Below are 15,222 nucleotides of genomic sequence, written 5' to 3' on the forward strand. Positions count from 1 at the left end.
TCTGCCTTTGGCTTGGGTCATGATCCCAGGGTTCTGGGATCGAGCCCCGCATTGGACTCCCTGCTCCATGGGGAGCCTGCTTCTCCCTCTTACACTCCCCCTGCTTGTGTTCTCTCTCTCACTGTATCTCTGTCAAATAAATAAAATCTTAAAAAAAAGAAAGTATAAAGGTAATTGATATTTTAACTCATTTGTGTGTAATTCAGAACCATGGGACTATTTCATTCTGAGGGGCAGAGGGAGAAGGAGAGAGAGAATCCTTAAGCAGACTTCTTGCTGAGTGACAAGCCAGATTCAGGCCTCAATCCCAGGCCCCTGAGATCATGACCTGAGCTGAAATCAAGAGTCAGACGCTTAACTGACTGAGCCACCCAGGTGCCCCGTTTTGTCTTAAAACATTCATAATAGTTACCTTATATTTTTCAGTTGATAATACACTATCTATTGTTTTTGCTTATGCATGTTTGTTGCCTTGTCTTATTAGTGATTTAAAAAATTTTTGAGCTCATATTTCTTTGAATTTAATCTACAGCATCACAGTTATAAACTCTGGACAAAGTTTAAAAACTATGTGAAGGTGTGAATGACCAAAAGCAGTAGAAACCTGGGGTAGGGTAGGTTGTCTACACTTGGAGGAAAAGAGTGTCGCTAGGGTGAGTTTTCCATTTTATGGCTTTTTTTTCCTGAGAACACCTCCAAAATGGTGCCAAATTGGTCTTGGTGGCCAAAACTTAGAAAGGAATGTCAATCTGATAGGAGTAAACATCTGGACCTGAACTTTGCCTCGTGAGTCACTTTTACCAGTGCCAATGATTTTCTAGCTCTTGGCAGATGATTGAGAACTGATAGTAGTCAAGGTCAACTCAGCATCACTAAATAATTGATCTCAACTGGTGGAGATGCTCATTCATATCCTGAGGAAGGCATTTTGCAAATGCTTTTGACTTTTATGAAAACAGTAATAGGCAGACTAGGAGAAAATGCTGTACAAACTGACTTGGAACATTACTGGATTCCAAGAGGTCAAGGAGGCAGGGGAGAGAGGATCAAGGAAAGGAAGTTAGATGCAGAACTTCGGAAGATCCGAGAAGAAAAAGTGGGTTAGGGCTTGAAGCTTTCAAAATATATGGACAAATCCTCTCTGAAATCATAGTCAGGTACACGTTTCTCTTTGAAAGGCAACATGTAACTTAGTATCCCCCCATCTCCTCCCCCCTCTCTCCAGTTTCATCAGCATCTGTGCTCTGAAGATAATTGCTTCACAAAATGATGGCTTCTTGCAGTGATTTCTAAAAAGGTTAATATGTGCAAGACGTCATTGCCTTTGGAGTCCACATGATACCGTCCTTTTTAAAAGGTCTTTAAGTCACTCAGGCTAAGTGATAGCAATCATTGAAAAACTTAAACACAAGGCTTCATCCAGTTTTTTAGGGGTTTCCGTGCAGTAGTACTTCAACATTTAGTGTTGATGCTATAAGTTATATGTGATTTAAGTTGATTTTGTCTTTTTCATGGAAAAATAACTGTAGACATTTTAAAGACCTAAGAGCAAGCACAATTTCAACTTTGGAAGAAACCAGTTTTAGAAGTACTAGCAGCCACCAACCTGTGTATGACTGAAATACTTCAATATGGAATTAAGCATACTTTTAATATTTAAACTTAAAATATTTGTTAGTAAAAAATGTTACTGTAGTAAGAAATCTAAAAGGAGAAAATAAAAGAAGATACTGTTAAATTTTATTGGTTTAATTTTTAGAAACCACACATTTCTTTTTTTTTTTTTTAAGGAGAACATTAGCCTTTTTTTTTAGTTTTTTTTTTAAAGATTTTATTTATTTATTTGAGAGAGAGAGAGCATAAGCAGGGGGAGCGGCAGGCAGAGGGAGAAGCGGCAGGCAGAGGGAGAAGCAGGCTCCTCGATGAGCAAGGAGCCTGATGTGGGTCTTGATCCCAGAGCGCTGGGATCGTGACCTGAGCCAAAGGCAGACACTTAACCGACTGAGCCACCCAGGCGCCTGAAACCCCATGTTTCAAATGGCAAACAAAAGTGAAATTAATTCTTCTTGTCCTTATAGACAGGCAAAGTAGGAATATAGCTATGAGTGAATTTGGTATGTTGCATCTGTTTTGCATTTATAAAGTAGAACACTTTTTGGCAGCAAGTTTTGGCAATGGTTATTTCTCTCTTTGCATGATTTGAATTGCTTATGGCTTTGTGCAGGGATTATGTTTGTGAGACCTATCAGTTATAAGGTATGAAATTGGACATCTGAGGAATTTCCTGTTCAGTTACTCTGAATTATGAGACAAATTAATAGGCATACAAACAAGAATCTATAGGCTTGAGGTTTGTTCCTTACTTGGGCAACTTGAGTCCTATAAGTACAAAATGTCCATATTACTAAATGGCAAGATCTTAAGATCTTTTGACACCACGTTCTAAGACAATGATGAGTGAACAGAACAAAATCACATACTTGTACTTTGCTTGGAATGATAAAATAATACATCAACTTAAAAACATTGATACTAAACAGTTAAACATTCACACTACACTGAAAATATTATGTCAGTTTGCTATTGAGGAATGATACCACAAGCCAGCTCTAATAACAAAATAGAAGAAATGAAAAAAACAAACAAAACAAAACAGAAAAAGAAGGAACTTGTGAGATCACAACTGCCCCATTTAAGAAATAAGGTACAGAGAGGTTAAAGGACCAGCGTAGATACAGCTGTTTTTGTAGTGGCAGACCAAGGATTCAAACTTAGTTTGTTTTTTCTTCTGTTCTAGTGCTGCTTCTAAATGAAGGTGAAAGAGGGAGGTAAATAGGTGCCAGGGTTGTGGGGGCTGTGGGGTGGCAGGTGGTGGGGTTTTGTGGGGAGGATGGATAGTTTAGGTGAGCCGCCAGACGATTGCAGAATTTAAGAGAGAAATTTATATGGCCAGCAAAGTGAACCCAGATTTGGGGATAAAGTTATTTGTGGTCAAGTTCTGGAAGTACTTTTAGGGCAATTCCTTTTTTTTTTTTTTAAGGGATTTTATTTATTTATTTGTCAGAGAGCGAGCAAGAGCGGGAGAGTGAGGGAGCACAAGCTGGAGGAGTGGCAGGCAGAGGGAGAAGCAGACTCCCCGCTGAGCAGCGAGCCGGATGCGGGGCTGGATCCCAGGACCCTGAGATCATGACCTGAGCCGAAGGCAGACGCTTAAGGGACTGAGCCACCCAGGTGTCCTGAGGGCAATTTCATCATGCTTATGAACCTAGCCACAATCCTAACCCCCTTTTTTAGTACACGTTTTTGATAATATCCGTTGTGGATTCCCCACTTTCTCTTTCGTCCTAAATTCCTTTTGTTTAAATGTGCTTCAGAGTGGATTTCATTGGAAATGAACTATATCACTTAATGGTACAAGGATCAGATACACATGGTAGGCCAACATCAGGAAAATAATATACTTATTTTACAAAGTACTCAAACTAGAAATAGTTTCTTTTGTGGTTTCTGAAGGAAAAAGATAACGATTGTTAACTTTAAAAATAAAAGTTCTTTTTATCAGCAAAATTGGGTTTATTTGGGAATAACAGAGAATTGCAATTTGGGTCAAGCAGGCTGTGGCAAAACCATAGGCAAGTCCAACAAACAAAGGAGAGGACCATTATTTTATGGAGAAGGAGGAAGAAGTTGAGAGGGATGGTTTTGAAGGAAAGTCCATTGGAGAAAAGCATGAGTCCAGGGTGATGATAGTTTCTCAATGGCTGAGTTTCAAGGGTGGTTGATTTCTTATAGAAGATGCACTATATACATCTTTCCTTTTTGGGGCCTGTAACTGATGATTCTTCCTGTTGATGTTTTTTTCTTTGTTGGAGTCTGTAATTGACAGTTCTTCATGTAACTGACCTTGAGTGGTATGGCTTCCTCTTCCAATCTCCCCTTCCATCCTCCCTACTCCATTTTTGTAAGATTACCCTTTATTCACATGATTAACATATTTCACCTACTATGTGACATTTTTCTTTGCAGTTGGTGGAATAATAAGGGACTAGAGATCAAAGGATAATTTGCTTTCTTTTGGAAATCTTTTAAAAAATCTGATAGCCATGTATTTTTATACAATAATTTGTTTATACTCCATGCATATTTCTAAAATAGCTACTATTTAGTTTTGCCAATTTATGCCTTCTATATCAACGGAATTATATAGCATTTACTAGTTTGGGACTTGCTTCTTTTAAGCTCAACTTTATGTCTTTGAGATTTTTTTATTGGGTTGAAAGGGGCTATATGAGTTATAGTTATTTAAAATAGGCTATCTTGGCCTCTTTCAGGATTTGATATTTTTGATAATTTTCTGAAACACATCTGGATAGGAAATGTTGTCCACCCCTTCCTTATATCTACTTTCAGGCAACTGTTTATTGGTTCCAGTTATTTTTACTGTTTCTATGACTTACCAAAAATAACATTATTGACTTATTCAGTGATTCAAAAAGACACCCATTCACTCAATAATTATTTAGCACCTTCCATGTTTGAGGCCTAATGCTTAAAGTTGGGCATATTATGGTGAGCAAAACAGAAATGACCTCTCTTGGGACTTATAATTTATAGCATTAGAGACCAATGTATAAAAAAATTATGATGGAGTGTGATAAGTTTTATTGATAGAGGATAGCCTAGAGTACTATGGGAATGCAGAACAGGTACTCCTGATCCATTTAAGGAAGGTGAGAGATTTTTAAAAAGATTTATTTATTTATTTGAGAGAGAAAGAGAGAGAGCGAATACAGGAGGGTCAGAGGGAGAGAGAATCTCAAGATTCTCTCAAAATTCTCAGGAGAGAATCTTGGCAAGGAGCGTGGAGCCCCACGTGGGGCTCGATCTCATGACCCTGAGATCACGACCTGAACCAAAACCAAGAGTCCGATGCTTAACCAAATGTGCCATCTAGGCGCCCCTGGAGAGATTTTTAAAAAATACAGATTCTTGGTCTTGATCCCCAGAAATTTTGATTCTGTAGATCTGGACCAAAGAAACTTGTTGTTGTTGTTGTTAGTATTATGGTAATGATTATTATTTTAACTCCCCACATGGTCTAGCCAATTAGCCAAGTTTAGAAAATACTGTGTATGAGTGATTAACATGGGCAGTAATCACGGCAGGGTCTCTTAATGAGCTAGCTAGGGATGGGATAAATGGTTTTTAGATAATTTCTGCCCATAGGCCAAAGGTTGAACTTTGTATTAATCCCTATTCAATTGCAAATTCTTGTCCTTAGGTCATAAAAGTTAACTGCTCCAGTGATGGGTGAGAGAGCCTGCCTGTACTGATGGCAGAACACAGGGAAAGGACCTGGGGTTGTTTAGCTATAAACCCATTGAGAGTCAGAGGTGGGCCTGACTGCCACGGAAGCTCCCATGACCTTAGGACACATAACTGTAAGCATTGTATCAGAAAGAAGGAGGCAAGAGCCCCCTGTGGAGGACTCGTTGGAGGGCCTATCTGGACTCATGCAGATAGTCTAGGATCATATTTAAGGGGGATGTTGACGCTTGGGGGTGTATGAAAAGATGTTGAGCTCCCTGATAAATATCCATATGAGAAAGAATTGGAGAGAAATAGTCTTATTCATCCCAGAAAAAGAAAACTTAGTGTACATAGTTCCAGAGGAAAGAACTGGGACTAAAAAGAGAAAGTTATTTGGGAAGCAAGTCTCATTTTACTCACTGACTAATTTATTCATGTAACAGATATTTAATATTTACTATAAGTCATGCTCGAAGTTGCCAAAGATATAATAGTAAACAAGATGGATTCAGTTCCTGACTTCATGAAGCTGTAACTTACTGGAAGATCCAGACAATTAAGCAGGCAGTTTAATGAAAATGTGATAAGTGCAGTAATGGGAAACACAGGGTGCTATTTCCACTCCATATAAAACACCTCTCTGATATTCATGCTATCAGAGAGATGGTAAATGATGACTACTCTGACCTTGGAGGTATTCAAGAAGAGGCTGTGGGAGTAATGAAGACATTGTGCCAATAACTACTATTAAACTCCTGCTTAGCCTTTAGCATCAATGATGGTCTATGTCTTTGTAACAGACTCACACTCCTTGCTTTTTTCCCCCTTCCTATCCCGTCCTTCCTTTTCTTCCATTTTCATTTGCAATTATTTAAGTCTGTATGATGGAATGATTTTGTGATTTTCACAGATGTTTGTCTATAAAGAATAGGACCAATTCTTAGAACTGAAGTCATTCTTAGTTATTATGTTTTAATCTGGGCTATCATGTAATTGAGGAGAGGCATAAGTGTTTACATAAATGCACTGTGATCTGATTTATAGCTTCAGTTTTTCCCATTCCTCTTGATGATTAACCCATGCAGGTAGGGACTCTTAGTGGGCTTTATAGTGGGGGTCTGTATTTCAGGGGGATGGGTAGGCACAAAGAATGCGTAGAACATCAATGCTGCTTTTCATATAATTTTTATGTGTTCTAAAAAAGATTATGGTTGTTTTGATGGTTATATTTTGAATTCTTAACATGTCTTAAGTAATTAGAAGAGCTGACTTAATTTGTAGCACTTAAGAAAAATTAAGTATTATGTTGTGACATTCTCAGGACTCTCTGAGCCTTTCACATTCAGTGTTCTAGGCTGAAGCTGGACATTGTGGAGGTTTGGGTTTACTTTCTCTTGACCCAATTTGACTTCCTGTTTCTAAGAAAAACAGTTTTAAAGACTTTTAAAAGGAATATCTTACATGCTTGGCAACTCTTGTAAAACCACATGTTAGTAAACCAGTGTGAATGAAGTATATATGAAAAAAAAATCAAAGAAAGAACCATATTGCTCGACCAAGTTAGCATTTTGTTTTGTGGAAATTGGACACCATAGAAAAATTTGGTGATTTAGGAAGTGTCTGCTTTTGGTAACCAGATAAATCAGGAACCAAAAGTTTCATTTTGATTTAGTTAGTTATCCTAATTCAAGGGGACATTTGATCACAAATTGGGGTTTACTCAGTGCTGAGTTGATGCGTACTAGTGATTCTGGTTATATGGGTTTTTGTTTGATTGTGTGTTTTTTTTGTTTGTTTTTTGCAACTTAGGCACCTCCTTTCAAATGAATTCATAAATTTAGAAGAAATTCACATGCATTCTCACAATATCCTGGAAAAAATCCAGTTATTCCTACCACTTAGCCAAAGAAGAAAATGAATATTAGTGAATAAGGTTTGGTAGTTAGATAATTCTCTTTGAACAGGAGGTTCATGTCTCCTGGCTCTCAGGTCAGAGATTGAGCTTCTCTCTTGGTATTGTCCCAGAAATTGGCTTCTAATGAATATTTTAATAGGAATTAAATATGTTTTTGTAACTATAAGGGTGATTTATTCATTTGATTAATATTCACTGAGTACCTAGTATGTGTCAGGCATTCTTTTAGAAGCAGACTGTATGGTAAGAAATAAGGCAGGCAAGTTCTTTGATTTTTTTTTTAATATTTTATTTATTTGAGAGAGACAGAGACAGAGTGAGAGAGAAAGGATGAGGAGAGGGGAGAGAGAGAAGCAGGCTCCCCGCTGAGCAGGGAGCCAGACGTGGGGCTCGATCTCAGGACCCTGAGATCATGACCTGAGCTGAAGGCGGATGCTTAACCAACTGAGCCACCCAGGCGCCCCACATTCCTTGACTTTTATTTATCTATTAAACACTTATTTAAAGGCTTACTATGTGCCAGAAACTATACTAGGTTCTTTAGAGATATTAGGTTATTTAATTGTCCTAGCAATGCTATAAGGTAGGTATCTTTATTATACAGGTGTAAAGAAGGAGGCTCAAAGTCACCCAGCTAGGAAGCGGCTGACCCAGGGTTTGAATGCAGGATTTCTCATTACCACCCATTTTATGGTCCTTCTGTGAGCCTGATCTCCTGAGCTCACACATTCCTTGTTAAAAAACAAACAAACAAACAAACAAACAAACAAAAAACCCCGCCGAACACACACACAGGAAAAAAATAAAGGAAAATCAAAACTATGTAATCTGACCACTGTTATTATTTTGGTGTCTGTGTTCCATTCTTATATGTGTATGTTTAGAGGGTGTGTGGGTGTGTGTTTAAATATATATGATATCTTGTTGGTTTGTTACCACTTCTTTTCATAAACATATTATAAATATTTTGCAGGCCAGTACATTTTAAAAATAAACTTTTAAATAGCTTTACAGTGTTCTATCATTTGTCTATATCATGATTTACCTAACCGGTTTCCTTCCACTTAACCAAAATTTTCAATTTGATAAACCCTGCTTTAATTAGTATCTTTATAACAAAATCTTTTTACAAATTTATGATTGTTAAAAAGTTTCTTAGTGAAAAATGGTATTCATACTCTTTGTAAATATTTATACAGTAGCCACAGGAAGTCTGTGCTTTATGAACATGACGAGGTTATCAATGTCAACATGTTTTGTCTTCCAGGTTAGTGGATGACAGATGTGTTGTGCACCCGGAGGCAGGAGACCTCGCCAACCCTCCCAAAAAATTCAGAGGTAAGAAATAAATATATATATTTTTTATTATGTGACAAGGGCATGAGATTATTTTTGTTTCTTAAAATAAGTCATGTTAAAACTTTATTCAGTGTGACACTTTCACGTATAAATGTGTCCCCTGAAAAGTCTTTCAAAAATTTCTTCATTGTCTTTCTTCTTTTACACATTGAAGGATTTACAAGGAAAGAGTAATTTCAATTTTTGTTTTGCTGGACAATAGTCAGTCTCTTGAAGGGAAATCTTGATAATGAACTCTGAAAGGCTACTTTCCAAACCAATAAATACAGCCAAATATTTATTTATGTATTCCTGAGACAATTATACTATAAATGTTTGTGTTTCATTATCAGCTCTTTATCTTAAATCTCCAAGAGGGTAACAGTGATTTGTTCTCGTAGCTTTTAAAATGTCACTTTGGATGGCATGTAATAACGAATAATTGTCTTAGAACTCCTTTCTAAGTATAATTTTAGAGTTAGCTTGATAATATCAACTGAGACCTGGGCCATAATAGGAGACCGATTGTAACTGGACTGTTATGAAGGAAGGATTAATGGAATCTGCGAAGAAGCATAGACAAACTAAAATCAGCAATTAAAAGCTTGCTCAAATCAATTTCGTAGTTTGTGTGTACTTACAATAATAAAAATAATTTTAAAGCAGCATTCACTTTGAACACACTGTGGAAGCATTCCTTCTCATACTGGTGAAAAGCAGCTTTAATGTGGGATAAAATTCCAGAGAGAGAAAGTGGAAGGGATTCCCCAGAGTCCCAGACCCAAGTCAGGATGTGCTACTTCCTGCATTGGGGAAGGGAAGTGTTTCACATTCGGCAAATGTTTCCCTTGTTTCACTCCCTGTGACAGACACTTTTCCACCCAATTCTCATTATAAGAATATCATATATGTTTCATTTTCTCTATACTCAGAACCTTGCAGAGTGACAAGCCCAATAAATATTTTTTTGAGTTAGATTGGTCACTTTGAAGGAGAACTCCCATTTTTTCCTCCATGTGGAGAAATTAACATAAAACCGGCCGTGGGAGAGACACTGCCCGTTAGAAGCACCCACGAAACTAGTCAGTAGGGACTCTCTCCTTACTCTGGGCAAGTGAGGTGTTCCCTCAACAGCCTTCACTGAGGACAGACTCACCATAAAACTGCCAGCAAGGAGAGTCAGCAGTGCGACTGATGAGTAAATAGTGCTGTGGCACATTAAAGATAAAAAGACAAGTTTCCAAGGCAAACAGGGACAACAAATCTGTCTCTGTAACAGGAAAAAGCATGGGGTTCAGGTTTTGACCGTGCTGCTCACTGGCTGTGTCATTTTAAGTAGGTCGCCTAACCACTTTGAGCCTCAAAGGGCATTTGTCGTTGGCTGGTGAGAGCAAGGGTGGGTCATAACGAGAACAATGCCCCCCCCCCCCAGAGCTTTGTGAGGCTTGAAATCTTCCCAGAGAAGAAAAGTGAAGTGTTTTAAATCATTATAGAAAAGACAGTTAACTTATCATCGAAAGACATAATGTATTTCCTTTTAACATATTTGACTCTGCTCTTATGTTGTACTTTCTTCGAGGACAGGATTCTACTTTTTCCTTGTTTTCCAGGCATTTGCCCATCCTAGACATCCCAAAAGCTAGACATTAGATGCTTTTGGATGAGAGACCCAAACGTTCCCTGGGGTCACATGATAGAACTTGGTTCCCAGGATCGCTCCACACATCACTGCCACGCGATTGGGTATTCTTACTCCTCTGGCAGTCAAGGGAGATTAATCTTTCAAAGATAACCTTCAGGGTTTGTGGCCACCTTTTCTTTCTTTTCCTCTTTCCCGGTGAAGCGAATTGTTTTAAAGCATGAAGATTATTTTAGTGTAATTGAGGGAGACCTGTAGTAACTCTCTGTACCCAGGAGGTAATTATATACAGATGCTTGGTGTCATGTTATTCAGCGGGCACTGGTTCAAAGTATGAATCACTCAGGTGCTCCGTCCTGCCCTTGGAAGGCTGGCTTTTCCAGTAATCTAATACTCTCCATCATTGTCCTTGCTAGTTTGCTCTGATTTTCTACCTCTAGTTGAAGACTAAACCATTTTTCTTATGCCATTCATCATCAGAGAAAGAGAGTTCCTTTTTTTTCTTCTGGGGATTGAGGGTTCCTTTTATCTTAAAGCTCTGACTCTTCTCTGATGATTCTTGGAACCCTGTCATGACAGAGTCCCAGCGGATAATGCCTTGAGATGGGCTTGCCTTGGTCTTCAGACTGCTCAGCAGCCATAAGTGTGCCTTCTTGTCCCAGATGCCTTGTCTTTTCACATAGCTTGTCCTTTTACAGCTCTTGCATCTCACCATTCTCTGCCTGCACGTATTCCCCCTGTGCCCTCTGGCTTTAAAAATCATTGTTCTTTTTCATAGACAGGCCTCCCAGCATTGCCACCCCTGCATTTCCAGACTCCTCGGCCAAGTTTCCAGAGCACCCTCCCTCATTGTTACTTTTTAGATAAGGTGAAGAAACAATAGCATATTGTGGTTCCGCTGCACCTCAGTTCCTCTTGCCTCAGCCATACAAATGATAGTCTCAAATTAATTTGAAAAGATTTTTGTTTTTCATAGTCTATTATTTGTCCGAGTGAACCATACAATTTTAGAGCTTCTAGGCAACTAAAAGTTAATCTAGTGCAACTCCCCCAGTTTTTGGAATGAGGAACCAGAGCTCCAAAAGTGTTAAAGTGATTCTCTCCAATACACACAACTATGCAGTGAAACATTCTTTTGACTGTGTCACATTGCCTCATGTATGAAAAGAGGAAACTGAGTTGTTTTTTTTTTTTAAGATTTTATTTATTTGAGAAAGAGAGAGAGAGAGAGCACAAGCAGGGGGAGTGGCAGGGGGAGAGGGAGAAGCAGGCTCCCTGAGCCTGCTGAGCAGGGAGCCCGATGCAGGGCTCGATCCCAGGACCCCGGGATCATGACCTGAGCCAAAGGCAGACGCTTAACTGACTGAGCCACCCAGACTCCCTGAGGAAACTGAGTTTTAACAATAACTTCCCAAGGGCTATTTAAAACCTGATTGACAGTTATTTTTCAGTAGAAACCACATAGACTAATATTAACAGAAGCACAGTGGCTTTCTCTTGTCAGTGCATAATTCCTCTAATGGTCAAATACTGCCTATTTTCTTAAACTTTGGAATAAATTCAGATGTACAGAGGAGTTATAAAAGTAGTACAGAGGGTTCCTCTTCACCCAGTTGCCCCTTGTGTTAGCATCTTCCATAACCATGGTGCATTTGTCAAAACTAAGAAATTACCATTTGTACATTACTATTGACTAAGTTCCAGACTTCCTTTGGATTTCACCAGTTTTTTGACTACTCTCCCTTCCTCATTCCTGATCCCATCCAGGACCCCACGGGGCATTTAGTCATCCTGCTCCTTAGTCTAATCTGATCTCTGACATTTTCTCAGTCTTTCCATGTTTCATTACCTTGATATTCTTGAAGAATGCTGGCCAGGTATTTTGTAGAATGTCCCCTCATTTGGGGTCTGCCTGATGTTTTTCTCATGATTAGACTGGCGTTAAGTTTTTGAGAAGAATACTGCTGAGGGGGGCACCTGGGGCTCCATCCCAGGACCCTGGGATCATGACCTGAGCCAAAGGCAGATGCTTAACCAACTGAGCGACCCAGGGGCTTGCTTCTCCCTTTGCCTCTCCCCCTGTTTGTGCTCTCTCTTTCTGTCAAATAAATAAAATCTTAAGAAAAAAGGAATACTACAGAGGTTCACTGCCCTTCTCCTTGCAGACATATCAGGGACACCTAATATCAACATGTTTTATTATTGGTTCTATTTTTGACATATAATTTAATCCTTTTCCCTCAGACTAACTTATAGCAGTTGTTTTTGTTGACCTTACATTCTTTCGGTTTTCCTTTTTTCCCACTAGTTCCTTTAGACACTTCATTCCCCACCTCCCTTGCCCTCTACTCTCTAGAAAGCTCTTCTCTGATGTGGATTTTTCCTGAAGTCTGCTCTATTGATATACCTACATTCTCTTTTAGGAGGAGAAGCTGTATGAATCCAGGCAAGAGAGGTTTGTGTGTCCCTTTATTATCATCAGTGTGATAAAACATAGAGGTTATAGAGAACCCAGGAAGCCATCCCTCCAGAGGGACTGAGGGAAGAGAAGATAGCCCCTTCTTCTGGTTGCTTAGATACTCCTCAGGGTTGGCCCATTTGGTCTTGAAATTTCCAACTCTGAGATTCTGTGGTCATTTGACATGTGACTATTTCATAATCTACCATGCCTATCAAGTGGACACATCTGGCAAGCAAATAGTCATCCCCAAGCAGTAAGTCATAATGTTTCCAGAATTAGAATGAAAACAGAGACATCTTCTGCTCTGTGGTGCAATACTAATGTAGGTAGTGAAAATCAGGGTCTTGGGAGAAGACTGATGAGATTATTTCTTCAATTCAGTTCCTTCTCTTCATATAATTCAGGGAAGTTGCTCTGAAGGCTGGGACTCTCACCTTTGCCTCCAGTCATGGAGGTTACACACGCAGGCGCACAAGTGAGAAAGCTATCTTGCTACATAGTAGCTTTGAGTTTTTATGTAGTTGACCACCTCAGTCTTGTCTAACACAGTGATTCTCCAGTATGAGCCAATTATAAATACCTCCTCCACCAGTTTAACTGTTGCTGTGCTGAATTTCTAAAGATTTGGGGTTAGTTTAGTTTTTTGATGAGGGCTGAAACAAGTTCAGATTTGAAATAACTAATGTTTATTGAGCACTTAATACATGCTACCCTGTGCTTGGGGCTTCCTATGCATTATTATGTGGTAATCACAATAACCCTATAAAGTTGGGGGGTGCCTGGGTGGCTCAGTTGTTAAGCGTCTGCCTGTGGCTTAGGTCATGATCCCAGGGTCCTGGGATTGAGCCCTGCATTGGGCTCCCTGCTCAGCGGGAAGCCTGCTTCTCCCTCTTCCACTCCCCCTTCTTGTGTTCCCTCTCTCGCTCGGTCTCTGTCTGTTAAATAAATAAATAAAATCTTAAAAAAAAATAACCCTACGAAGTGGAAATTGTTGCTAGTCCCAATTTTGCAGTGACAGAGTTAAGTATAAAGAAGTTATGTAGCCATCTTCAGGTGACTGACTCCAGAGCTGTTTGTTTTTAATCACTCTACCATACTTTTATTGAATTATCCCCTCCTATAAGTTTTACTTAGTGGTTCTGTACACCCACAAAGATTAAATCTAATCCCTCTTCCACACAACAGCCCTTTGAAGTATTGTTTAGAATGATCACATTTCTGCAGATCTTTCCTTCTACAGGCTTACTTTTTTAAAAGTCTTTCACTTGTGGCCATTCACAAATTCTTCACAGTGATTTCTCTGGTTTTCATTATACTGTCTTGTTTGTTTTCTAGTTAAGGCTCCTGTTTGTCAATGTAATTCTTAGAGGTGTAGAAAGAAGAGAACATAGTACATTTGGGTGCAGTATGATGAGAATTTTCCTCTTTTTGGGATCCTATGCTTGCGGCCCAAGAGTCCTGGGCAGGACTCCCTAACTCACCTCCAGCTGTTAGTCAACCCAGACTCCTGATGCTTTTCATTTGCATCCCTGAATCCTCATGTTCCTCCTCCTGTGCTGTATAATTGGTACATTAGAACCAAGTAGGGAATCTGTTACATTTCATTTTATTAGCATTGACTGGCTTATTATTCTAGCCTGCCACTCACTCTGTCTCTCACTCTAGCTCTCTCTCTCTCAGATCTTAACTCTTATCCAAATTATTTATTCAAATTCCCAGGCTTACAACACCTTGAAATTTGTTAAGTTGGTGAAAGGTAGATGTGTGATCCTCTGAATCCATGTGTTATTCCAGTGTTACTGAATATCTCTGAGGAGAAATAGAGTGTGATTGTGTTAGAGTCTCTACAAATCAGACTTTGGAAGACATGGGAGGTGGTCTCCGGAAGCACGGATGAAGAAGTGGGGGAGAGTGAGACTAGGGAAAGAAAAGGCAACAAATTGTCCATTACTGTCCATCACTGTGGCAACTGGAACTCAGTGCTGCTGGGGCCCTCTGAGACTCCATGAGGACCATGCCTCAGAATCTCCTGCCCAAGGACAGAAAAGCTGGGGCCAACTTCCATCCTCTGTGGGTTACGTGTTGTCCCTAAAAGGGCATTATCACTCTCTTCCACAACATACTTTTGGGCTACTCCTGCTTGTAGCTGAGTCAGTTCTCCAAGAGTCAGGGAAAGCTTTCATGAAGAGAAGAGAGATGGCGGGGGGGGAGCGCCTGGGTGGCTCAGTTGGTTAAGCGTCTGCCTTCGGCTCAGGTCATGATCCCGGGGTCCTGGGATCGAGTCCCACATCGGGCTCCCTATTCAGAAGGAAGCCTGCTTCTCCCTCTCCCACTCCCCCTGCTTGTGTTCCCGCTCTTGCTGTCTCTCTCTCTGTCAAATAAATAAATAAAATCTTAAAAAAAAAAAAAAGAGAAGAGAGATGGGGGAATTGGAGGTTGGAGGCTGTTAGCATGCTGGAAACTGTCCACTGTAGTTGTCAGTGAACTTGGGCCTGAAGACATAGTCACATTACTTGTGCATGCTCAGAAGTTTCACCCGTTTCTTATTTGAAAGACCCG

The 15,222-nt window shown here is 39.6% G+C and overlaps 1 protein-coding gene across 2 annotated transcripts in view; it reads left to right on the top strand.

Annotated features, from left to right (window-relative positions):
* The window catches only part of ITPR2 (inositol 1,4,5-trisphosphate receptor type 2), a 499,981-nt gene that overhangs the window by 26,955 nt on the left and 457,804 nt on the right, over positions 1-15,222 (top strand). For both annotated transcript variants that reach the window (XR_003519864.2, XM_027593395.2), the window contains exon 2: positions 8,493-8,563. Coding sequence is in view for 1 of the 2 variants with exons in the window: in XM_027593395.2 (XP_027449196.2) it covers positions 8,493-8,563 (71 nt within the window). In the remaining variant the exon portion in view is untranslated. The remainder of the gene's footprint in view (positions 1-8,492; positions 8,564-15,222) is intronic.

The sequence above is a fragment of the Zalophus californianus genome, chromosome 9, assembly GCF_009762305.2.
Source record: "Zalophus californianus isolate mZalCal1 chromosome 9, mZalCal1.pri.v2, whole genome shotgun sequence".
Classification (NCBI taxonomy): domain Eukaryota; kingdom Metazoa; phylum Chordata; class Mammalia; order Carnivora; family Otariidae; genus Zalophus; species Zalophus californianus.